Source organism: Ranitomeya variabilis, chromosome 4 (genome assembly GCF_051348905.1).
Source record: "Ranitomeya variabilis isolate aRanVar5 chromosome 4, aRanVar5.hap1, whole genome shotgun sequence".
NCBI classification, from domain to species: Eukaryota; Metazoa; Chordata; class Amphibia; order Anura; family Dendrobatidae; genus Ranitomeya; species Ranitomeya variabilis.
In genome coordinates, this window is record NC_135235.1 from 16,448,307 (window position 1) to 16,473,513 (window position 25,207).

Genomic DNA, 25,207 nt, shown 5'->3' on the forward strand with positions numbered 1-25,207 from the left:
CATTTTTTGATGTGAATAAAGGCCAAAAACACGAGAAAAAAAGTGGCAAACAGCATTTCTGCATGTGGGAGCACTAGGATTCCGTAATGGAAGGAATTATCTGTTTCTGACTCTTCCTCTTGTTATAGCCATGCGTCCCAGGATCTAAGTTACCTGTTCAGTGTCTTTGCTTTCTCTTACATCCTCTCTTCTTTCATTTGCTTCTGTATCCACATTCTGCTGTGTGCCACCTTCAGTCTCTTTATTTAGCTTAGACTCTAATGTGTCCTTTTTGACGGCTTCTTCTATGTGACTCTCTTTGTCTTCTCGTGGCTTGCTTTCTTCTTTCCTTTTGGTTTTTCCAGATGTATCTGAGGCCTTTGCCTCAGATTTTAGCTTGGACTCCTTCCTATAGTGTTCCCCTTCTCTGCTTTTGTACCTGGATGACGAGTGAGAATTGCCATATTTGTCCCTGTGTCCTCTAGATGAATCAGTTCGCTCATCAAGCTCTTGCTTGTCAGACAGTCTGTTGTAGTGCCTCCGCTCATGCACCCAGTGGTCTGTCCTGTCCCTTTTTTCTTCCCCACATTCCCTCCATGTACCTAGTTCTCGCTCATCCTCCCACCTGCTATATGCTTGTTGATCCCAGGAATCCCTTCCATTTCCCCACTCGGATCTAGATGCTCCTAACGGACTATGCGATGAACTACATGATGTAAAGCTTGGAGTGTGGGACCTTGGGGACAAGGAGCGGCTCACAGGACTGCGCGATCTAGGCCTTTCATTTCGATATCTGCAAGTTAAAACAAATATGTCATAAGAGGCACACAAAACCGAACTACCCTGTGGTATAGTATAGTGATAGCTTGCCTGTCTGTTTCGCGAAATAAGTCTCTTTCCCTCTGTGAATGAATATCATGGATAATGGCATCAACAGTCTTACCGGGCTTCTACAAAGAAAATAAATATCTTAATTAATATATGAAATAGAATGTGATGATAATTATCTACATACTGAATCTGAGGTCATGGACTCATGGAACTGTTATAATATGATAGCCCCCACCCATATGCATCATTAGGACATAGTCATTACATAGAGTGGCTTGCAAAAGTATTCACCCACTTGGCTTTTTACCTATTTTGTTACATTACAACCAGTTTGTAAATATTTTTGTTAACCCATTTGTATGTGATGCATCACCACTAAATAGTCTAAGTTACTGAAGTGAAAAATATAGGCATAAATTAAATTTATGGGATCAAATAACTAAAATTTGACATATGTATATGCATTTACCCCTATTGCTATGAAGGCCCTAAATAATCCCATTCATAAGTCACATGCATTAGTGAAAGGAAGTCCACCTGTATGCATTCTAAGTGTCACATGGTCTGTCAGTATATACAAACCATTTCTGAAAGGCCACAGAGGATACAACACCATTAAGCAAGAAGCACCACTAACCAAACAACACCGTAAAGACCAAGGAGATATCCAAACAAGTTAGGGACAAAGATCTTGAGAAATACTAGTTAGGGTTGGATTAGAAAAAAAAATATCCCAATCTTTGATGATCCCCAAAGCACCATCACATCCATTATCATCAAATGGAAAGAAAATGGTACTTGTCACGGTACTGTTGCAGGATTTTTCGGGGAAAAGGGCTCCTTCCCTATTCCTCACGCTAGGGGGCGCTGTAGTCTATTTCTGTCCCCTGGATTATTCCAGAAGGTGGAAACGTCAGAGTCATGTGCTTTGCTATGCTCCTGACTTACCCTTATCTGCTTCTTCCCCCACCCAGAGTGATGTGAAGCCAAAGTGTATAAGACTGCACTAACCAGACAGACAAGGGAAGACAAACGGGGATAAATGAAAACTGCAATCATACAAAATACACTCACCAAAAGACAGAGTGGAACACAGGGCACAGGGGAGGGTAAGGTAGGTAAAATCAAATTGGAGAAGATGAGGAGGAACACACAAACAAACTCCACGCAGAAATTGCTAGAACTCTCCAAACGCCAGCTTTAAACATCAAACAACTCTTCCAGCTTCAAACCAGGAAGAATGAACCATCACTGACAATTAGCAAATGCCAGTGGCAACCATATATACCAGAGGGGAGTGTCCAACACAGAACAGCTGAGGCAATCCATGATGGAAAGCTCCAGAAGATAAGCTGAAATGATTAACCCTAGCAATACCAGGTCAAAGAAAAACTGCACCGTTTAGTATGATGGTGAAGCAGTTCTTACCAGTGCAGGTCTTCGCATTACCTGATGCTGCAATCTCCTGGCCCCTCTCTGTCGCAGTGTTCCTGTGACAGTACCACAACAAACCTGCCAAGAGAGGACTGCCCACCGAAACTCAGCCCGGGCAAGGAGGGTATTAATCAGAGAGGCAGCACTGAGACCAAAGGTAACCCTGAAGGAGCTGCAGACTGGAGTATCTGCCTATATGACCACAATAAGCCATACACTAGACAGAGTTGGCCTTTATGGAACAGTGGGCACAAAAAAAACTTTACTTACACTTCAAATTTGTACGGTCCATTTTGTTTTTGCCAAAAAAAATGGGAAACTTCCCAAATGTATGGAGGTAGGTGCGGTGGTCAGTTGAGGCCAAAATTAAACGTTTTGGCCACCAAGGTAAACACTATGTCTTGTGCCAAACCAACACAGTTCATCACCCCAAGGACAACATCCCCACAGTGAAACCTGGTGGCACCATGTGGGGATGTTTTTCGGTAGCAGAACAGGGAAAATGCTCCTAGTTGAGGGGGAGATGAATAGTGCAAAATACAGGAACGTTTTTGAGCAAAACCTGTTTGTCAGTCAGGAGGTTCTACTTCCAACAAGACAAAGACTCCAAGCATACTGCAACACTCGAGTGATTAAGGGGTAATGTGTAAATGTTTTGGAGCGGCCTAATCAAAGCGCAGACCTTAATCCAATTGAGAATCTGTGATCAGTCTTGAAGATTGCTGTTCACCAGAATAAACCATCTAAAGGTACCTTCACATTAAGCGACGCTGCAGCGATAGCGACAACGATGCCGATCGCTACAGCGTCGCTGTTTGATCGCTGGAGAGCTGTCACACAGACCGCTCTCCAGCGACCAACTATGCCGAGGTCCCCGGGTAACCAGGGTAAACATCGGGTTACTAAGCGCAGGGCCGCGCTTAGTAACCCGATGTTTACCCTGGTTACCAGCGTAAAATGTAAAAAAAACAAACAGTACATACTTACATTCGCGTCCCCCGGCGTCCGCTTCCTGCACTGACTGAGCGCCGGCCCTAACAGCAGAGCGGTGACGTCACCGCTGTGCTGTACTTTCACTTTCACTTTACGGCGCTCAGTCAGTGTGGGAAGCGGACGCCGGGGGACGCGAAGGTGAGTATGTACTGTTTGTTTTTTTTACATTTTACACTGGTAACCAGGGTAAACATCGGGTTACTAAGCGCGGCCCTGCGCTTAGTAACCCGATGTTTACCCTGGTTACCAGTGTAAAACATCGCTGGTATCGTTGCTTTTGGTGTCAAACACGACGATACATGCCGGTCTGACGACCAAATAAAGTTCTGAACTTTGTTCAACGACCAGCGATATCACAGCAGGATCCTGATCGCTGCTGCGTGTCAAACTAAACGATATCGCTAGCCAGGACGCTGCAACGTCACGGATCGCTAGCGATATCGTTTAGTGTGAAGGTACCTTAACTTGAAGGAGCTGGAGCAGTTTTGCCTTGAGGACCAGACAAAAATCCCAGTGGCAAGATTTAGAAAGCTCCGAGACTTACCCAAAGCAACTTATAGCTGTAATTGCCATAAAAAGAGGCTCTGCAAAGTACTGACTTTAGGGTTGTGAATAGTTTTCAGTAATGTAGTCTTATTTGTTGTTTGCTTCACAATAAAAAGAAAACCAAAAGTTCGCAATTGTAGGCATGTTCTTTACATGAACTAATGCAAACCCTCAAAAAAGACACTGAAATTACGGTTTGTGCAGTAGCAAAACAAAAAATGCCAAGGGGGGGGGGGATGAGTAGATACTTTCACAAGCCACTATAGTGCAGCTGAAAAGAGCAGCTCATCTACAGAACAACCCAGCACCTTTGTGCCTTTCCAATAAGTAGACGTGAGGGGATTGATAGAGGGAAGCAGTGGTGGGTTAGCAAAGGAAGGGGTTCCCAACACCAGGACAACTCCCCTTCACGGTGGTGCACTAGACTTTCTTAGCCTGTAGTAAAAACTATTTTTGTAGGTGTAGAGTTTAATGATTACAGGTGAGGTGCAGTAATAATAATAATTTTATTTCTATATCACCAACATATTCCACAGCACTTTACATTTTAGAGGGGACTTGCACAGATAATAAAACATTACAGAATAACAATAATCACATCAATCAACAGCTACCAAGAGGAGTGAGGACCCTGTTTGCAAGCTACAATCTATGAGGAAATAGGGGAGACACGAAAGGTGGATGGTAACGATTGCTTTCATTGTACGGTGCAGCCATAAATTTAATAAATAGGATGTTCATGTAACACTGCATGAACCAGTAATCAATCAGTATGTATAAAAGTACAGCACAGAGGGGTATTAAATTCATGAAGGGTATGAGAACAGATGATACAAGGGTCCTGGTAATGAAGAAAAGTTTGAATGGGCAACACAGGGATAGTTAGATAAATATGTTGAGGCGGTAGGCCAGTCTGAAGAAATGTGTTAGGGCTCACTTAAAACTGTGGTTATTGGGGATTAACCGAATTGTCCTGGGTAGTACATTCCAAAGAATTGGCGCACCACGTGAGAAGTCTTGGAGACGGGAATGGGAGGTTCTGATTATTGAGGATGCTAACCTCAGGTCATTAGCAGAACAGAGGGCACGGGTAGGGTGGTAGACTGAAACAAGAGAGGAGATGTAGGGTGATGCTGAACCGTGGAACGCTTTGTGGGTGAGAGTGATAAGTTTATATTAAACACTGAAGTGGGTGGGTAACCAGTGCAATGACTGGCACAGGGAAGAGGCATCGGTGCAATGGTTGGTGAGGAATATGATCCTGGCTGCAGCATTCAGAACAGATTGGAGCGGGGAGAGTCTAGTAAAAGAGAGATTTGTCGAGACTTAAAATAGTCCAGACGAGAATGAATAAGAGAAACAGTGAGTGAGACAGTGAGAGTTTTTGCAGAGTCGAAAGTAAGAAAATGGCGAATTCTGGAAATGTTTTTGAGGTATAGATGACAAGAGCGAGCCAGTGATCGGATGTGGGGGGTGAATGAAAGATCTGAATCAAGTATGACCCCAAGGCAGTGGGCATGCTACTGGGGAATAATGGTAGAACCACACACAGAAATGGCAGTGTCAGGCATAGGTAGGTTAATGGAGTGTAGTGAAAAACACATCTAAAATATGCATGAGCTTTGCTAAAGCTTTCAATGTGATTACTGTTTTTGCATGTAAAACATATAAAACAAATATAAAAACCATTGCTGCTTAAAAAATGATGGCAAAACAGCATATGTTGTTTAGATGCATTATCTTGATGTGGTTTTAACCACAGCCAAACTGCAACATCTGAATGTAGTCTAATGTTGGCTACAAAAGAGGCATTGACTCTGTTGAGCTCCAGATTTTTTTATTGGTGTGCCTCAATTTATAGGTGCAAGATACTGGTTTAAAATATACTACCCAATTGGTGGTTAACAACAGGAAATGGAGTCTTACATGCACCAATGGTCTTACGAAACATGCACCAATGGTCTTACGAAACTTTCACACTGTGTGCCCCAATATGCTAGATTTGGTGCATCTTCTAATTGTGACACTAGTACATTTTCTCCATTATTCTTATGATTTACATGTTTTTATATAACATAGGGCACGAGATTTATGTAATGGAATATGCAATACCTCAAGTTGTGATAATACACAGTAGTCGGCACACATGAGACTACTATTACCAGTATCCAATGTATTACTTCAACAGTATCTCACATTTAGGGTCCAGTGTAAGTCAGTTACCAGAAGCACATGCTCAGTCTAATCCCTTAGGTCAGGCAAAGTCCAGGTCAGGAGGTTGTGCAGCTGCCACAAACAAGCCAATGTCCCCAAATTAAATGCAATGGAATGCACAGCCCTTTCTGGCTAGTTTGGTATCACGTAGGCCCAGACAGAAGCTAAAAACAGCCTTCCCTCAGTCCTGCCGGTCTTCATGGGTTAATGCATATTTAATGTATGCTCCCCTGCAGGATATCAGGTTCATTCTATTAATACTCTTCAACTCGTAGTGATTTACTATTATCTATATCTGTTCTTAGGTAAAATGTATTGCTCATCAAGTTTCTCCAAGACAGAAATGTTACTACATGGGTGGCTTATCTGACAGGCAACACAATAAAATGTGTCAGGCATGTGATTGTTTTTCCAGATGTGTATTACAGTCCCCATAAGAAACAGTATGGAATGCTGTAAGCATGTATATCATAAACTAAAGTGCGCAAGGCACAACGCCGAAACGCACGTTGGGGAAGTGGCACCATCGCTGATTACAGGTACGGTAATTTTGTCTTCTTATTCTACAACATGGCCATTTGCATCTATACTCAGGTTCCCCTTTGTGGCCAGTACATATGTACTATTGCACTACAGTTTATGATATACATGCTTATGTCCACATGGGGCAGGATTTCATGTTTATGGTTATGATATACAATAACAAATTGTATTGTGGTATCGTGTTAGCCAGAAAAACCAAGGTAAATACTTTTCTGCCCAATGATGACAAAAGTATTCTAGGAGTGATACACTCCTAGAATACTTTTGTCATCATTGGGCAGACAAGTATTCACCTTCATGTTTATGGTTAAGTATTTTTTATATGCTGGCTATTTATATTTAATTACTATCCTGTGACAGCGGTGGCGCCATATTTTAGCTTACCACCTTGTATCTTTGGTTTTGTCCTGTGTTTCAATGTTTTTACATATTTTTCTGTGTGTTATTTAATAAAGTACCCCTTTTTTGATACAAGTTCTTTTTGCACTTGTCCCTTTTTTATATGTTCTTCCTATTTATTTGGCGTTGAACGGTTTATGTACAATGTCCTGGCACGATTTTTTTTAGGTGATACATTATATAATCACTATTCTTGATTCTGCCTACATATTACGTGCCTTAGGGGTTAACATATGTTCAATCTATTTCATAGTGAAGCCTAATGTAGCAGTTTGGTATAATTTCTTATTTTTGTAATTTCCATAAATAAAACATTACATTATCTGATATTTGAGAGAGACGGGGTGTGCAATGGATCATCCCATATCCTGCACAATTGTGGCACATAGCCAAAGCCACTTATTGGGCAACAACATAGCTCCACCTATGGGATGACATAGATAAGTGGAACGCTGTAACAATGGCCCTATGTCTAGCAGGCATCACATGTATCAGCAGTGAGAAGTTATTTTGAGTGTGATGTCCTAATTATATAATCTATAAAGTAAAGTAGCAATAGTTTTACTATTACTAGTATTTGCATCTGGGACAACTTTACATGAATATATATATATATATAATATATTTTAGGTTACTTAAATAACTTGTCATTCAGCCCATTGGTGTCCAACAGGCAAGCTACCTATTGGCTGTGCTAAATACACTAAAATTTACATCCTGCACAAATGGGGGAAAGAAGTCAAAATACAAGGCTCAAAAAGTCAGGCCAAAGCGTAAACCCCATCATGTATATGGACAGTACTAGGACAAACTGCAATATATACTAAAGAAAAAAAGGGAGCACCACAAGCAGTTTTTAAATATCCAAAAATGGCAAAATCTTTATTAAATATAAAAGAAACAGACAGGTACAGTAGGGACATGGGAATACATGTAAGAACACGGTATAAAACGTGCCCAAAGAGAGCCGTGGACGGCCATATATGAAGTATATTAGTAAAGAACCAAGTTATATCATGGTATGACCTTATAGATGGCAATACTAGGCCACCCTGGTCAAAAACATGTCAGAGTTATAAAGTGATATAGTGCACATATTAGTATAATGACATACCAGGGTTGCACGTCCGTCACCACGCCGTCCACCGCTAACCCCGACGCGCGTTTCGGTTACGAAACCTTTCTCAGGGGGCATACGTATACGTATGCCCCCTGAGGAAGGTTTCGTAACCGAAACGCGCGTCGGGGTTAGCGGTGGACGGCGTGGTGACGGACGTGCAACCCTGGTATGTCATTATACTAATATGTGCACTATATCACTTTATAACTCTGACATGTTTTTGACCAGGGTGGCCTAGTATTGTCATCTATAAGGTCATACCATGATATAACTTGGTTCTTTACTAATATACTTCATATATGGCCGTCCACGGCTCTCTTTGGGCACGTTTTATACCGTGTTCTTACATGTATTCCCATGTCCCTACTGTACCTGTCTGTTTCTTTTATATTTAATAAAGATTTTGCCATTTTTGGATATTTAAAAACTGCTTGTGGTGCTCCCTTTTTTTCTATTGGCTGTGCTGTACTGCCTATGACAGAACTCGTCAATCATTAAAAGGATTGTCTCAAGTCTGTTCTTCAGGAGTGCACCGCTCCTTTGGCTTTGTGCTTAGAGGGGGAAAGCATACTCCTGAAGATTGACAACTGAGCCACTGGCTTGAACTTAATGCTTTCAGATGCTGCTAGCAGAGGCAGCTTTGCCTCTCCAGCATCACAGAAGTGCAGGGATTGTGAGCCTGCCTGGATCCAACCACCTTCAGAGCAACACTGGCAAGCTACACAGCAAACAGTTGGCAAGCACAAGCTCCTTGCCTAAGAAACCAGCCAGGTCTGCAATGAGAGTCGTAAATTCTAAAATTAAAACTTACTCCATTCTTGAGAAATTACAGGGTTTTAATAAGAGGTAAATTGCAAAGTTGATTGTTTTTATAAACACTTTGCAATTTTTACTATTTACGAAGATGACACAACCCCTTTAAATATGTAGTGTTCACCTTCACAATAATCGGGAGCTGCATAAACCCCAAACCACACTGACTAACAATCTAAAGCTATACATATATCATACTAAACAAAAAGTGGTGTCTATGGTACCAACTATAGCCTTAAATGTATGCAGAAAGTGGACAAATAAAAATGTAAAATCAGCCATTTGCCAGACCTGCCTTGTTTTGTGTCGACACTCATCTTACTAGTAGCACACTCAGCTCATCATTGATCTGTGTTCATACCACAGATTTTGGAATCTACATCTGCTATTAGCAGCCGTAGATTTGAGCTACAAATTTCCACTATTTGTGGCATAAATTGTAGTGATTTACAGTAATTCTAAGCGAATGTGGCCAGCCATGTCCCTTTTTCTCATCATATTTGAAAAGTGTTGAGAAGTGTAAAAAGTCAAACATTGTCTGTGCAAAAAAAAAAAAAAGCTAACAAAGTGGTGTATTTTTTTCCACTGAAAATGCTGGCATCCTGAGTGCTTCTCGTAGATAACCCCCCTCCCCAACATCATGATGTTGTTTTACACATAATAATCGAAAAAGAAGCCCAGGATGTCGGCATTCACGTTCCAACCGAGGCAGTACTGTACTAGTCTAGCTGCTACGGGGTAGCACAGTAGATACCGACCAGAATAAGGTACATTTTTTGCTCATTTCTACATTTTAAAATGACACATAAAAAATGCCAAAATAGCACTGTGGTGGGATTGTTTTTAATGGATTTATGTCTATTTTCTGCCTAGAACAAGACACAATTTACAGGACCACCAGCCATATGCTGTGGTGGATCTGACACAAGGATCTAAAATTTATTAAGAAGTTGGCGTTTCTTAATAAATTAGGAGCTCCTGCTAGATAGTGAAGAATCATATGTTTCTTTCGTGTTATCTTGCAAAGCTTCCCATAGGCCAGGAAAATCACAGCCTTCTATGACTTACAAAATTGCAGCGCTATAATAATTCTAAGCATCTCCGATATTACGCTGACCCTGCATCGATATTATGTAATGTGTTAGCAAATCTCCCGCTGAGTTGTAAACACTTTCCAGCCCATCTCCTGCTGGGTAAAATAATCAAGATGGGAGAGGTTAAAAGTGTAAAGTTACTTACAATGCTCATACATCCAGACATGCAGCATTACCATTGGCCTCTATTTTCAGAGATGTCAGTGAGAACAGTGCCCTTCTTTTCAACTCTTGCATTTACTAACCTGTCAGATTTTTCCATCTACTTGTAAATATGAGAAAGAAGAGGGAATAAACGGCAGCTGCATATAATCAAACTGGCCATACACTGAGGGCAAAAATATATTGGCATTTCACTAATGTAATGTTAGTATGCAGCCTGAATAAAGAATTTAGCCTCTGTTGGCTTCTCTCTATATGTCAGAAGACGAGATTAATTTACAACAGTCTGTAGCCCAGGATCTCATGTACAATTCCCAGCCTCGTAGTAGTAGTAGTAGTAGTAGTAGTAGTAAGTAGTTTGTTGACAGTTAAAAGCAATCCGTACCCTCCGGGACATATATGACCTGTTAATATGGGCATACAGGTAGTAGAAATGTTAAGCTGGTCCTACCTGTATGCCTCATATTAATGGTCTTGTTACTGAGAAATGTTATATTCTGTCTTTATGTTAATGATTCCTTCCAGGCTCCTGGGTGTGCGGCTCCACAACTCTGACTCCACAGCCCTGCCAGGGCTGTGGAGTCGGAGCCCATTTTGGTGGATTCGGAGGTTTGGCTTACCAACTCCACAGCCCAGGCAGGGCTGTGGAGTCGGAGTTGTGGAGTCGGAGTCGGAGCCCATTTTGGTGGAGTCGTTGTGATGGAAATTGAGGAGTTGGAGGTTTGGCTTACCAACTCCACAGCCCTGGTGTGGTCCGTGGAAGAAATCCCTACCTCCTGTCCTTCTTTTAACACTTACCCCCTCCCATCAGCGTCAGTTCTGGCCCCGGAATCATGCGCCTGCACCCTGCATTCCCGAAGAAATACATACCTTATCATCCCTTCTGTGGACACTGCATTCAGGGATCTTATGCCAGGCGCCGGTGACTTCCACTCCAGTGACCTCTGGTGTGTGCGCCGATAAGGTGCGCTCCCCACTTCCTTGCATAGTCATCACCATGTACACATGGTTTCTAGCGATGACTCTGCAAAGAGGAAATAGGGAGAGCATATTATCGCCGCACACACCGGGGTCACAGTGACTCGCTGGCGCCTGCACAGAAGATCCCTGAATGCAGCGCCCACATAAGGGATGATGAGATATGTATTTCTGAGGGAGTGCAGGGCGCAGAACTGACGCTGATGGGAGGGGGTAAGTATTACAATCAGGAGAGGAGGCAGGGATTTCTTCCAGGCACAGCACGCCCCGGAGCTTGGAAGAAATCATTAACATAAAGAAAGAATATAACATTTCTCAGCAACAAGACCGTTAATATGAGGCATACAGGTAGGACCGGTGTAACATTTATATTACCTGTATGCCCATATTAATAGGTCATATACGTCCCAAAGGGTGACAGATTCATTTACAAGAAGTGGCATGATTGTCTTTCTTTCTGGTCTAATTTGTCTTTAAATAAGCTCATTTATATTGTATATTTTGTTTTTTCTAATGTTATGTTTTATGCTTTAAACTCTTTTCAGTCTCAAAATGAATGTCGTTTTTAAATAATTATTAAAGGGAACCTATCACCCCGTTTTTTTCGGTATGAGATAAAAATACTGTTAAATAGGGCCTGAGCTGTGCATTACAATAGTGTAGTTTGTGGACCCCGATTCCCCACCTATGCTGCCGAAATACGTTACCAAAGTAGTCATTTTCGCCTGTCAATCAGGCTGGTCAGGTCGGATGGGCGTGGCTTCTTCCCCCAGATATTGCGTAGTTTTCCGTTGGTGGCGTAGTGGTGTGCGCATGTCCAACGTCCCCAATCCTGCACGGGGGGGTGAAAATAGCAGCGATGTCCGTTATTCCATTGGTGGTCGGTGGGCGCGGCCATCTTCCTTTGGCCGCGCGTGCGCAGAAGCGGCGCTCTGCTGGCCGCGGCTTCAGGAAAATGGCCGCCGCAATCTCCATCTGCGCACGCGCGGCATCCCGCGGCCATTTTCCTGAAGCCGCGGCCAGCAGAGCGCCGCTTCTGCGCACGCGCGGCCAAAGGAAGATGGCCGCGCCCACCGACCACCAATGGAATAACGGACATCGCTGCTATTTTCACCCCCCCGTGCAGGATTGGGGACCTTGGACATGCACACACCACTACGCCACCAACGGAAAACTACGCAATATCTGGGGGAAGAAGCCACGCCCATCCGACCTGACCAGCCTGATTGACAGGCGAAAATGACTACTTTGGTAACGTATTTCGGCAGCATAGGTGGGGAATCGGGGTCCACAAACTACACTATTGTAATGCACAGCTCAGGCCCTATTTAACAGTATTTTTATCTCATACCGAAAAAAACGGGGTGATAGGTTCCCTTTAAGGGCTTGTTCACATGTAGTATTTTTGCCATGTTTTACAGTACCAACAAGGTAAATGAGATTCCTGAAATCTCCTGCACACTGCTTGTTTTTTACCTTTTTGGATTTGAACCTTTGGGTTACGTTCTCACAATGCGCTTTTTCTGAGTTTCTCATGCTGCAGAATTTCTGCACCTATTATTTAAATTAGGTTACTTGTGCTTACTGCAGAGTTTATTGGGAAAACACCAGAAAAAAAGTGTAAGCTATCTGTCAAGGAAAAACACTAAAAGTAGAAAATCTTTGATAATGCAATCAAGACTATCAAATGCATCTGTCCTAATAAACAACACTAAAATAAGAGTTAAAATTTATACAGATAATTGAGCAAAAAATGGCAAAAAAAATCTTTGCAAAACAGTCTTGAGATTGCTATTGTATATTGTATGTGAATTTCCAATACTTATACGTCACCAATGAATTATATAATACAAGTAAACGGGGTTGTACAAAAACTGTTTTCACTCACTGGGAAATTAGGTTATTTTGAAATAAATGCAACTGTAGCCGATGTTTTGTTACAATAAATCACAAAAAACAACCATGCTTTCATGTAGCTATGTAAAGCATAAGCGCCTTTACCTTCAGCTGTAACTCTTTGTATCTTTTTGACATACGGATCAATAGTGTTTCATCATTCATCATTGCTGGTTTCTCCTTGTAGTACTGTACCATCGCCTCTGCTGCCTCAGTGTATGCCATTTCTAGAAATGCCTGGAAGTATAATGAGAAAATATCTATCTATATACGGGACTGAATTGAACTGGTAACAACACTTCATATGTGATTTTTTTTTTTTTTTTGCAGATAGTATCAGATTACAGTGAATCAGCACATTGTATAATGATGTATTTTTTTTGCACATACAGTATACAGTGGGTACGGAAATATTCATACCCTTTAAACTTTTCTCTTTGTTTCATTCCAGCCATTTGGTAAATTAAAAAAAGTTCATTTTTTTCTCATTTATGTACAATCTGCACCCCATCTTGACTGAAAAAAAAACAGAAATGTAGAAATTTTTGAAAATTTAATAAAAAAGAAAAACTGAAATATCACATAGTCATAAGTATTCAGACCCTTTGCTCAGATATTCATATTTAAGTCACTGCTTAAGTCAAATGCTGTCCATTTCCTTGTGATCCTCCTTGAGATGGTTCTTCTCCTTCATTGGAGTACAGCTGTGTGTAATTAAACTGATAGGACTTGATTTGGAAAGGCGCACACCTGTCTATATAAGACCTCACAGCTCACAGTGCAAGTCAGACCAAATGAGAATCATGAGGTCAAAGGAACTGGCCAAAGAGCTCAGAGACAGAATTGTGGCAAGGCACAGATCTGGCCAAGGTTGCAACAGAATGTCTGCAGAACTCAAGGTTTCTAAGAGCACAGTGGCCTCCATAATCCTTAAATGGAAGAAGTTTGGGACCACCAGAAGTCTTCCTAGACTTGGCCATCCAGCCATACTGAGCAATCGTGGGAGAAGATCCTGGGTGAGGGAGGTAAAGAAGATCCCCAAGATCACTGTGGCTGAGCTTCAGAGATGCAGTAAGGAGATGGGAGAAAGTTCCACAAAGTCAACTATCACTGCAGCCTCCACCAGTCGGACCTTTATGGCAGTGTGGCCCGATGGAAGCCTCTCCTCAGTGCAAGACATATGAAAGCCTGCATAAATGCTGAAAAACATATGAAGGACTCCCAGACTATGAGAAATAACATACTCTGGTCTGATGAGACGAAGATAGACCTTTATGGTGATAATTCTAAGCGGTATGTGTGGAGAAAATCAGGCCCTGCTCATCACCTGCCCAATACAATCCCAACAGTGAAACATGGTGGTGGTAGCATCATGCTATGGGGGTGTTTTTCAGCTGCAGGGATAGGACAACTGGTTATCATTGAAGGAAACATGAATGCAGCCAAGTACAGAGATATCCTGGATGAAAACCTCTTCCAGAATGCTCTGGACCTCCGACTTGGCCGAAGGTTCACCTTCCAACAAGACAATGATCCTAAGCAAGCAGCTAAATTAAGAATTCTTGACCGGCCCAGCCAGAGCCCTGACCTAAACCCAATGGAGCATCTCTGGAGAGGCCTGAAAATGGCCGTGCGCCAACTTTCACCATCCAACCTGACGGAACTGGAGAGGATCTGCAAGGAAGAATGGCCGAGGATCCCCAAATCCAGGGGTGAAAAACTTGTTGCATCATTCCCAAGACGACTCATGGCTGTACTAGCTCAAAAGGTGCTTCTACTAATACTGAGCAAAGGGTCTGAAGACTTATGACCATGTAATATTTCAGGATTTTTTTTTACAAATTTGCAAAAATGTCTACATTTCTGTTATTTTTTCAGTCAAGATGGGGTGCAGAGTGTACATTAATGATAAAAAATTAACTTTATTGAACTTACCAAGTGGTTGCAATGAAACAAAGAGTGAAAAAATTTAAAGGGGTCTGAATACTTTCCATACCCACTGTATATCAGTTTTATGCCCCATGCAACATTATTAACCCATTTAGTGTTGCAGCAATTATTGCTGGTTACTTTTTAGTTTTCTTCATCTCGCCTTTTTTTTTTTTTTTTGTTATTCCATTGTCATAGCCATATTTTGTTCAATGTTTTTTTGCATTTCATTTTATCAGAATCTACTGTGCTGTAAAAATGACGTTAACTTTTAGCTTTGGGTCAGTATGATTAGTGTGATACCAAATTTTTGGAGTTTTTGTCATGTTTTACCGTCTCTGGCAAATTAAGAACTTGTTAATTTATTTTTTTTAAAAGGTGCTACATGTTGCTATATTTTTAGAGATGTAATTGCGTTTAGAGGGATCTCAATGTCTAAGTCTACTCTATACACTCTCTGTTGTCCTCTGCCGTGAATATATGTCAGACTTTGCCAGCATGCTAATGCTATATTCTCATGCTGCAATTTTATGGCATATATGGTGTAGTTTGCTGCACACGGGATACATTCTTTGCAGGAAAGTCTCAATTCTGATTAATCTTGTGTTACCCGGCAGTCCGACACCCTCTTAACAGAAAGTCATGTTGTATTGAAGCAAAATGCCATCATCACTTGTGGTTGTGGTGTCCACCGTGTATTGAAACAGTTTCATCACTCGGGGATGAATTTATGCACAAAATCAAAATATATCTTTGTATACTGAGAAAGGTGAAGTCTAAAATTACCTGATTTGTTGATTTCATCAAAATGTAGTTGGTGACTTTCCCGAATGGTAGGCCAAGGTTAACAACGTCTGTCTCATTGCAGCTTCCTTCAGGAAGATTGCAAATATGAACCACCCGACCAATTGAAGATTTCCTCTGTGTAAACTAAGAAAACACAATACTAGTATTACTATCGGATTATTATTATTTTTAAAACTTTAATTTTTATTTAAAATTTTTAGCAAGTAATAAACTATAAGCTTACAAAACATTTTTATATAAATGACATGGCAAATCCTCTCCTCATAATAATAAAAGGAGCTTACCTACATCTAGTAGTTCCTTTCAATTCATATTTTTAAAAGGAATACAAACATTTAAATTATATGTAGCCCTTATATGCCCATTAAGTATCAGATTATTAATATCGTCATCTTTTATTAGGATGGTCTGCTGTTGTAGTTAGCGTAGATTCATTATCAAGGGCAAGTCACAGTGGCTGAATGTTACAGTATCAGTCCAAATAGTCACATTTACTTGTATCTTTGTGTTCCTTACTGATATTAACCACTTATAGCACTAAGAGAAATAAAGCTGGATGGCTGACAAGTTATTGCTGACTTCTCCCATTACAATTTTCCTAGAGTGGATAGAGAGCTTAGCACTTGCAGAATGACGGGATAGACCAGAAACAACACATATGCTTGTCTCTAGAGAGGGGATTTAAGATCTTATTTTGTGGTGTCTACTTTTTACAAAGCTGCAACCAAATGTTTTTTACCATGTGCAACTGCTCCACTTTTCTTGCAACAGTTTTTACATCTGCTCCCATTATTATTTGCTTTAGACATATCCTTTATCCTAAAACTAAGGCGACTATGGATTCCCCAGTTAGTTTGGACTAAATTATCAATAAAGAAAATGAAAGATATTCCCCTGAGATCTTTGATGAGCTCTTAGGGAACAAATTATGTAAAATAAATATACACATTTAAAAAACTAGCAAACATTTTTTAAAGTAATAATAAGTAAATAGTCCCCACCGCAAGAAAAGGAAAAAAAAAATAAAAAATCCTGCATCAAGCAGGGGGTTGGACACGATGACCCTTAGGTCACTTCAAACTCTAACATTTTATGATTTTATGACATTTTTCATATAAAACACAAGTTATTACATGCAATAAAAACTACATCTGTTAGGCTGGTTTCACACTTGTGTTGGGCAGAGCTGTGGAGGCCTGCGTAGTTCCTCCATAATGCCCTGCCCACTGCGCCACCTCTCCATTCAGCTCCGCCCGTCGGCATGTGTCCTGCGTGCCTATCTTTAACATTGGGTACGCAGGCCATGTGAATGTATGCAGATGCCTACGCATGCGTCGCTTTGATGCTGCGCCGAACGCAACATGTTGCATTTTGTTGCGGTCAGCGCAGCGTCAAAATGACGCTGAGACACTAGTCCACGGCCGGGTTTTCATAGTACGGTATGTTTTCTTTGAAATGCCGCAGCGTTTCACAATAAAGCATACCTACCTGCAATGACACAGACTCTGACTCATGCCCGTGATTAGATCCGCATGAATCTGAGGTCAGGTTCCCATTATTGCCCTTTCTGGACTGGACATTAAGTGGTTAAAGCTGAATGACTAAAATAATGGAGACTATGAACTGTAAGCAGTGACTTTTTACACCATGTTTGCCCTTATGATGGCAGGAGCTTGTGGCGGGACTGAGGATCCTGCGGGGCAGTATACAGCATGTGTCCTGTGAACACAAATGCCTATTTCTAGATTACGTGGCTAGACTTTTCTAGAAACCTGACCACTTTGTTTATGATTCAAGCAGAGGCCAGGTATACCTTTTATGTCTCCCAGTACAGTACCATGTGCTGCATTTGGAAGTGAATATTGCTGCACAAGTCATTTCATCCTTTCTATCAAAGTGTTGTGGTAAATAACATTCTGACTGCAAATCCATGAGACTCCTTCCTTCTTGTCTACTAGAGGGAGATCTTGTGCAGCACAACTTAAAGTAACACAAGCTGTTGTTTTATATTGCAAAGACTAGAACTGGTCCATTGAAGATTGGGGAAACAGCCAGTTCTCCTGTAAAGAATCCCCTTTTGTAGTGTTTTGTTTCTGTGAACATGGACTAAGACCTTTCGCAATTTGCATCCTTAGGTTGTGCAGTCCTCTGTGAGATATTATGTCAGCAACCGGGGCTGGCTCCAGGTTTTTGTGGGCCCTGGGAGAAAGCTTCTCAGTGGGCCCCTTTAACACATACCACAATACATGATGCACAGATACGGCAGAGAAATAAAGGTACAGTACAATGCCAAAGATTTCACTTCTTACATTACATGAGTGATATCAATAGCTCAGAAAACGGACAGTATAGTCCTCCATACAGTATTATGGGCACCACAAAGTGCTCTATACAGAATAATGAGCCCCATATATTGTTCCATACAGAATATTGGGACCCATATAATGCTCCATACAGAATAATGAGCCCCATATATTTTTCACGACAGTATAATGAGCCCCATATAATGCACCATACTGTATATGATGGGCACCATATAATGCTCCAGTATATAATGGGCCTCATATATTGCTCCAAACAGAATGGGCCCCATATACTGCTCCATATATAATTGGCCCCATATATAATTGGCCCCATATACTGCTCCATATATAATTGGCCCCATATACTGCTCCATATATAATTGGCCCCATATACTGCCTCATATATAATTGGCCCCATATACTGCCCCATATATAATTGGCCCCATATACTGCTCCATATACAGTGCCTACAAGTAGTATTCAACCCCCTGCAGATTTAGCAGGTTTAATAAGATGCAAATAAGTTAGAGCCTTCAAACTTCAAACAAGAGCAGGATTTATTAACAGATGCATAAATCTTACAAACCAAAAAGTTTTGTTGCTCAGTTAAATTTTTATAAATTTTAAACATAAAAGTGTGGGTCAATTATTATTCAACCCCTAGGTTTAATATTTTGTGGAATAACCTTTGTTTGCAATTACAGCTAATAATCGTCTTTTATAAGACCTGATCAGGCCGGCACAGGTCTCTGGAGTTATCTTGGCCCACTCCTCCATGCAGATCTTCTCCAAGTTATCTAGGTTCTTTGGGTGTCTCATGTGGACTTTAATCTTGAGCTCCTTCCACAAGTTTTCAATTGGGTTAAGGTCAGGACACTGACTAGGCCACTGCAACACCTTGATTTTTTGCCTCTTGAACCAGGCCTTGGTTTTCTTGGCTGTGTGCTTTGGGTCGTTGTCTTGTTGGAAGATGAAATGACGACCCATCTTAAGATCCTTGATGGAGGAGCGGAGGTTCTTGGCCAAAATCTCCAGGTAGGCCGTGCTATCCATCTTCCCATGGATGCGGACCAGATGGCCAGGCCCCTTGGCTGAGAAACAGCCCCACAGCATGATGCTGCCACCACCATGCTTGACTGTAGGGATGGTATTCTTGGGGTCGAATGTAGTGCCATCCAGTCTCCAAACGTCACGTGTGTGGTTGGCACCAAAGATCTCGATCTTGGTCTCATCAGACCAGAGAACCTTGAACCAGTCAGTCTCAGAGTCCTCCAAGTGATCATGGCAAACTGTAGACGAGCCTTGACATGACGCTTTGAAAGTAAAGGTACCTTACGGGCTCGTCTGGAACGGAGACCATTGCGGTGGAGTACGTTACTTATGGTATTGACTGAAACCAATGTCCCCACTGCCATGAGATCTTCCCGGAGCTCCTTCCTTGTTGTCCTTGGGTTAGCCTTGACTCTTCGGACAAGCCTGGCCTCGGCACGGGAGGAAACTTTCAAAGGCTGTCCAGGCATGGAAGGCTAACAGTAGTTCCATAAGCCTTCCACTTCCGGATGATGCTCCCAACAGTGGAGACAGGTAGGCCCAACTCCTTGGAAAGGGTTTTGTACCCCTTGCCAGCCTTGTGACCCTCCACGATCTTGTCTCTGATGGTCTTGGAATGCTCCTTTGTCTTTCCCATGTTGACCATGTTTGAGTGCTGTTCCCAAGTTTGGGGAGGGTCTTAAATAGTCAGAAAAGGCTGGAAAAAGAGATAATTAATCCAAACATGTGAAGCTCATTGTTCTTTGTGCCTGAACTACTTCTTAATACTTTAGGGGAACCAAACAGAATTCTGGTGGGTTGAGGGGTTGAATAATAATTGACCCTCTGAAAAAACTTTTCCCAATTTAAAAAAAAATTAAACAAAGAAATAACATTCTTTTTTGCTGCAGTGCATTTCACACTTCCAGGCTGATCTACAGTCCAAATGTCACAATGCCAAGTTAATTCCAAATGTGTAAACCTGCTAAATCTGCAGGGGGTTGAATACTACTTGTAGGCACTGTATAATTGGCCCCATATACTGCTCCATATATAATTGGCCCCATATACTGCTCCATATATAATTGGCCCCATATACTGCCCCATATATAATTGGCCCCATATACTGCTCCACATATAATTGGCCCCATATACTGCTCCATATATAATTGGCCCCATATACTGCTCCATATATAATTGGCCCCATATACTGCCCCATATATAATTGGCCCCATATACTGCTCCATATATAATTGGCCCCATATACTGCTCCATATATAATTGGCCCCATATACTGCTCCATATATAATTGGCCCCATATACTGCTCCATATATAATTGGCCCCATATACTGCTCCATATATAATTGGCCCCATATACTGCTCCATATATAATTGGCCCCATATACTGCTCCATATATAATTGGCCCCATATACTGCTCCATATATAATTGGCCCCATATACTGCTCCATATATAATTGGCCCCAAATACTGCTCCATATATAATTGGCCCCATATACTGCTCCATATATAATTGGCCCCATATACTCACCTCTTGTCGCTGGCTGCTGCTCTGCTCCAGACTCCTCGGTGTATTCCGGCTCTCTGCACTGTGACTGTTCAGGCAGAGGGAGCACAGTACTGACATCATCACGCCCTCTGATCTGACCGGCACCTGGACCCCATAGCACACCGGTGTCCTCGATGGTGAGTGGGTCCCCCCCGCGAGCTCAAGGCCACAGCACTTACCCAGGTGCTGACGCTGCTCCTGTCAGCAGCACAAGTCTTGTACCCGTTCTTATAAGTTTGTTACTCTGCATCAATACTGGTTAATGTATAAGCCTGCAAATAGTGGTCTGTAGATTCTTATTTAGCTCAGAGAGGTTTGTCTAGACTGGATAAAAATGTGTGAATGAACCTTCAGGTATAAGATATTTTTGATCTATGTGGGTTTTCAAGTTCAAGATGAAAACAAGAATTTTCATATTCAATTACAGCTAGCAGAGATATGGAAATGTGTGATTAATTGAAGCAGAAACGATATTAGAAAGTGCTCACCAAAAGTTTAATCTCATGTTTAGGCAAGTACATGTTATTGAAGTCCTCTATTGTTTCTTCCTTGACGGTAAGAAAACTTATTTTGAATAAATTCCAAAATATCAAACTTGTCCAGTGGGAGTGTGAGTGCGATGTGGGGATATTCCAGTCACCTTATGGCTCTCCTCAGTGCTGACAGGTATCCTGACATCTGTGCAAACATTCAGGACTTCCCCCGTCTGAACTTCAAATGGTCTTAGCACCAGGCTTAGAGGAAAGTAAAAGGCTTGCCACTGTCTTGGCTGGAATAGTAAAGTCTATGGTTCTTATTAAAGTCGTGTTCTGCTACTGTACACCCCTCACTTCCTGAAATAGAGTACATGATGTATGGCAGTACATCCAGCATTCTAGGTTACAATCATCTATCATCCTTGAGCTTCTTGCTACTTTATCTCATGATATAATTATTTCTTCATTGAATCTGTGCACTCATGGTAACATTTTGATCAGGGTTGTCCTGAGTAATGAACAGCCTGTAAATGCTCAGTACGGTATATTGTTTCTTTAAATCTGATCCCAAAAGCATGTGGATGTAGTACATGCATAGAAATAACTGCATACATCCTGCCCGTATATACTGTAGCTGTATGTATATAGGCATGCCTTGGTAAATGAACATATGCCCACCTGCAGCTGCAATCTCAAAGATCAGCTGCTACCAAATACCTTTCAACAATATATCTTACGGTAAAGTCAACTCTCTTCAAAAGACCACCTCTGTGAGAAGACCACCCACTTAACCAGACCAGATTTTCAGTTCCGCCATATATTATGCATACTAACCATGTAGATTGAGAAAACCATCCCCTAGAAGATAACTTATTATTCCAATTTTGAGTGGCCTTCTTGAAGAGGTGTCATGGTACTTACAGAACTTTAAATGTATGTATTTGTATGGAGGTTCTAAGTTATCACCGATCCAGAGTATAGGAGATAACTTACTGGTGGCTGGGGCTCTGACCACTGGGACCCCCACTGATCCCAAGGACAGGGTCCTGCAATGCGCTGTCTGAATAGAGTGGAAGTCGAGCAACTAACTGCACCACCGCTCCATTCCTGCAATCCTATCAAGAATGAATAGATTGGAGATGTAGATGTTCAACCTCCGCAGAGCTCTGTTGTGAGAAGTAATAGGGGTCTCAGTAGTCGGACCTACGGCAATCAGTAAGTTATCCACCATCCTATGGGTAGGGAATAGTATGGAAACTTGATACAAATCCTTAAAGTGTTTAGTCTTAGGTTTAAATACTACTGGACTGCAAAGTCATAGATAACTAATAAGACAAACATTCTTCTTCAACCTCCTCAATATCTTTTCCAAAGTCATATTCCGGATATCTATACATGTGCACTGAGTAGATAATATTTAGAATTACGATCAGCAATATACAGTTAATGACAAGCACAGAAACTTGCGAGCTTATGAACATTCTTTACACGGACATCATACAAGTCCTGACTGAGACAGTTACTTTGGACGGACATCTACATCTACAAACCACCCCTCATATCATGGCTACTGCATATAAGTAAAGGTACCGTCACACTCAGCGACGCTGCGGCGATATAGACAACGAGCCGACCTAAACTAGATCGCTGGAGCGTCGCTGTTTCGGTCGCTGTAGTGACGTCAAACACAGCAACTTCAGAACGATGCAGGAGCGATCCAGTGACGTAACGGCGACTCGCTTCTCGTTCTCACTGGTTGTTAGCTCCATGTCATACATTGCTGACATCATTGCTTTTGATGTCAAACATGACGATACACGCCGACCTGGCGACGAAATAAAGTTCTGGACTTCTAGCTCCGACCAGCGATGGCACAGTGAGATCCAGATCGCTGCTGCGTGTCAAACACAATGAGATCGCTATCCAGGACGCTGCAACGTCACGGATTGTTGTCGCTCTCGTTGCAAAGTTGCTGAGTGTGACGGTACCTTTAAGTAAACTATTGTAAATAATCTCAAATTTGTGAAACACTTGTGGAAGTCACACTGAGGGACTGAGAACATTCACCAGCCAGACAGATAGTATATCAGACTAATTACTGTACCTTCACACCAATGGGTGGTCCAGAGAAGGGCGCTCCAGACTGGAGAAATGAGGCAGCTGGTGCAGGGGGAGGGTAGAGCTTATCAATATCTGATACAAAGCCTGGAGAAATAAACAATATAATTATTAATGGTGTATAAAAGCGCTACATTTGAGAGCACAGTCACACATGTACTTTGTACATTTTTCCTCTGTTATGGTATGTGCACACGTCAGGATTTCTTGCAGAAATTTCCTGAAGAAAACTGGAAATTTTCTGCAAGAAATCCGCATTTTTTTTTGCGTTTTTTTCCCGTTTTTTTTGCATTTTTTTTAGCATTTTGCAAGCGAAATTAGCTTGCAGAATTGCAGAATGCTAAAGTTTTCCAAGCGATCTGTAGCATCGCATGGAAAACTGACTGACAGGTTGGTCACACTTGTCAAACGTAGTGTTTGACAAGTGTGACCAACTTTTTACTATAGATGCAGCCTATGCAGCATCAATAGAAAAAGATAGAATGTTTAAAAATAATTAAAAAAATTAAAAAAAATGGTTATACTCGCCTGCAGACAGCTGATCTCCTCAGCGGCGTCCGTTCCTATAGATGGTGTGTGTATGCAGGACCTTCGATGACGTCGCGGTCACATGAGCGGTCACGCGACCAATCACAAGACCGCGACGTCATCGCAGGTCCTTCACACACACCATCTATAGGAACGGAAGCGGCAGCATGCACCGATGAGAGGCGGGAAGACTCCTGGGGCCATCAGAGGGTGAGTATATCACTATTTTTTATTTGAATTCTTTTTTTTACCAATTATATGGTGCCCAGTCCGTGGAGGAGAGTCTCCTCTCCTCCACCCTGGGTACCAACCGCACATGATCTGCTTACTTTCCGCATGGTGGGCACAGCCACATGCGGAAAGTAAGCAGATCAATGCATTCCTAGGTGTGCGGAATCCCCGCAATTCCGCAAATTTAATGAACATGTTGCTTTTTTTTTCCGCAATGCGATTTTTTCACAGAAAAAAATGCAACATTTGCACAAGAAATGCGGAATTCACTGTAAATAATAGGAGGCATATGTTAGCGTTTTTTTCGCATTTTTATCACGTTTTTATAGCGAAAAACGCAAAAAATACTGAACGTGTGCACATGGCCTTATGGTATCAATATGAAAGTAAAGCTATATCTATACACTGTACGATCCAAATATCTCTTTCAAAAATAAAATAGTGGATGACACTTAACACTCCATGCAAGTACTAATATCTGACCAAGTGATGATGCAATCTGAATAAACTAGATCTGTACTTCTGGCTGTATAGCCACAACATATATATTTTACAGGATAGGTATTTTCAATACAGGGTTCCAAATCCCCGCTATTTACACACAGCCACAGAGGCAGCGACTATTAGCAGAAGCTTACTTTAAGCAAACCCGTCATCAGGATTTTGCTAAGTAAACTAAAGGTATACTCAGGTCAGCGCTGTTACACTGATTTAAAATGATACCTGGGTTGAATAAATCCATCTTGTGGTTGTTGTTTAATCTTTGATTGCAGTTTTGAGTTAATGAGGTGCTCTGCTCCGGGGCGGGCCTGTGAGTGGGTCTTTTTTTTGGTGCTCCGGCCTCATCCTCATCATTCTGGCTTAAATGAAAGGTCACTGAACCTTCAGCGACATGTCTCCTATTTTAAATACTGTGCTTGCGCAGTTAATAGTGTGGTCTTTAAAAAAATATTTAACTGCAGCAAAATGGCACCGGCGACGTCACAGCATCTATCGCTTCTGATAGATGCTACTGCACTTGCGCCGCCGCTATTTTGCTGCTGCCCAATTTTTTTTGCTCCAACAAAATGACAGCAGAGCATGCGTTGAAGCATTTATCTGCAAGCGATGCTCTCAATCTACGCAATCTACGCCCAAAACAATGGGGTTAGCGCAGATTAAGAGCATTGCTTGCAGATGTATGCTACTGCGCATGCGCCACCGCCATTTTGTTGG

At 41.7% G+C, this 25,207-nt stretch overlaps 1 protein-coding gene and 1 long non-coding RNA gene across 4 annotated transcripts in view; one reads left to right on the forward strand and one right to left on the reverse strand.

The window, feature by feature from the left end:
- Positions 1 to 25,207, forward strand: part of LOC143769459 (uncharacterized) — a 171,140-nt gene that overhangs the window by 92,206 nt on the left and 53,727 nt on the right. The gene's annotated exons all lie outside the window — the stretch shown is intronic.
- RBM20 (RNA binding motif protein 20) overlaps positions 1 to 25,207 on the reverse strand; it is a 171,491-nt gene that overhangs the window by 65,408 nt on the left and 80,876 nt on the right. Inside the window, exons 5-9 of the mRNA XM_077258045.1 lie at positions 23,220 to 23,320; positions 15,718 to 15,861; positions 13,108 to 13,239; positions 850 to 929; positions 154 to 772 (exon numbers count right to left, since the gene is read on the reverse strand). Coding sequence (XP_077114160.1) covers positions 154 to 772; positions 850 to 929; positions 13,108 to 13,239; positions 15,718 to 15,861; positions 23,220 to 23,320 — 1,076 coding nt within the window. The remainder of the gene's footprint in view (positions 1 to 153; positions 773 to 849; positions 930 to 13,107; positions 13,240 to 15,717; positions 15,862 to 23,219; positions 23,321 to 25,207) is intronic.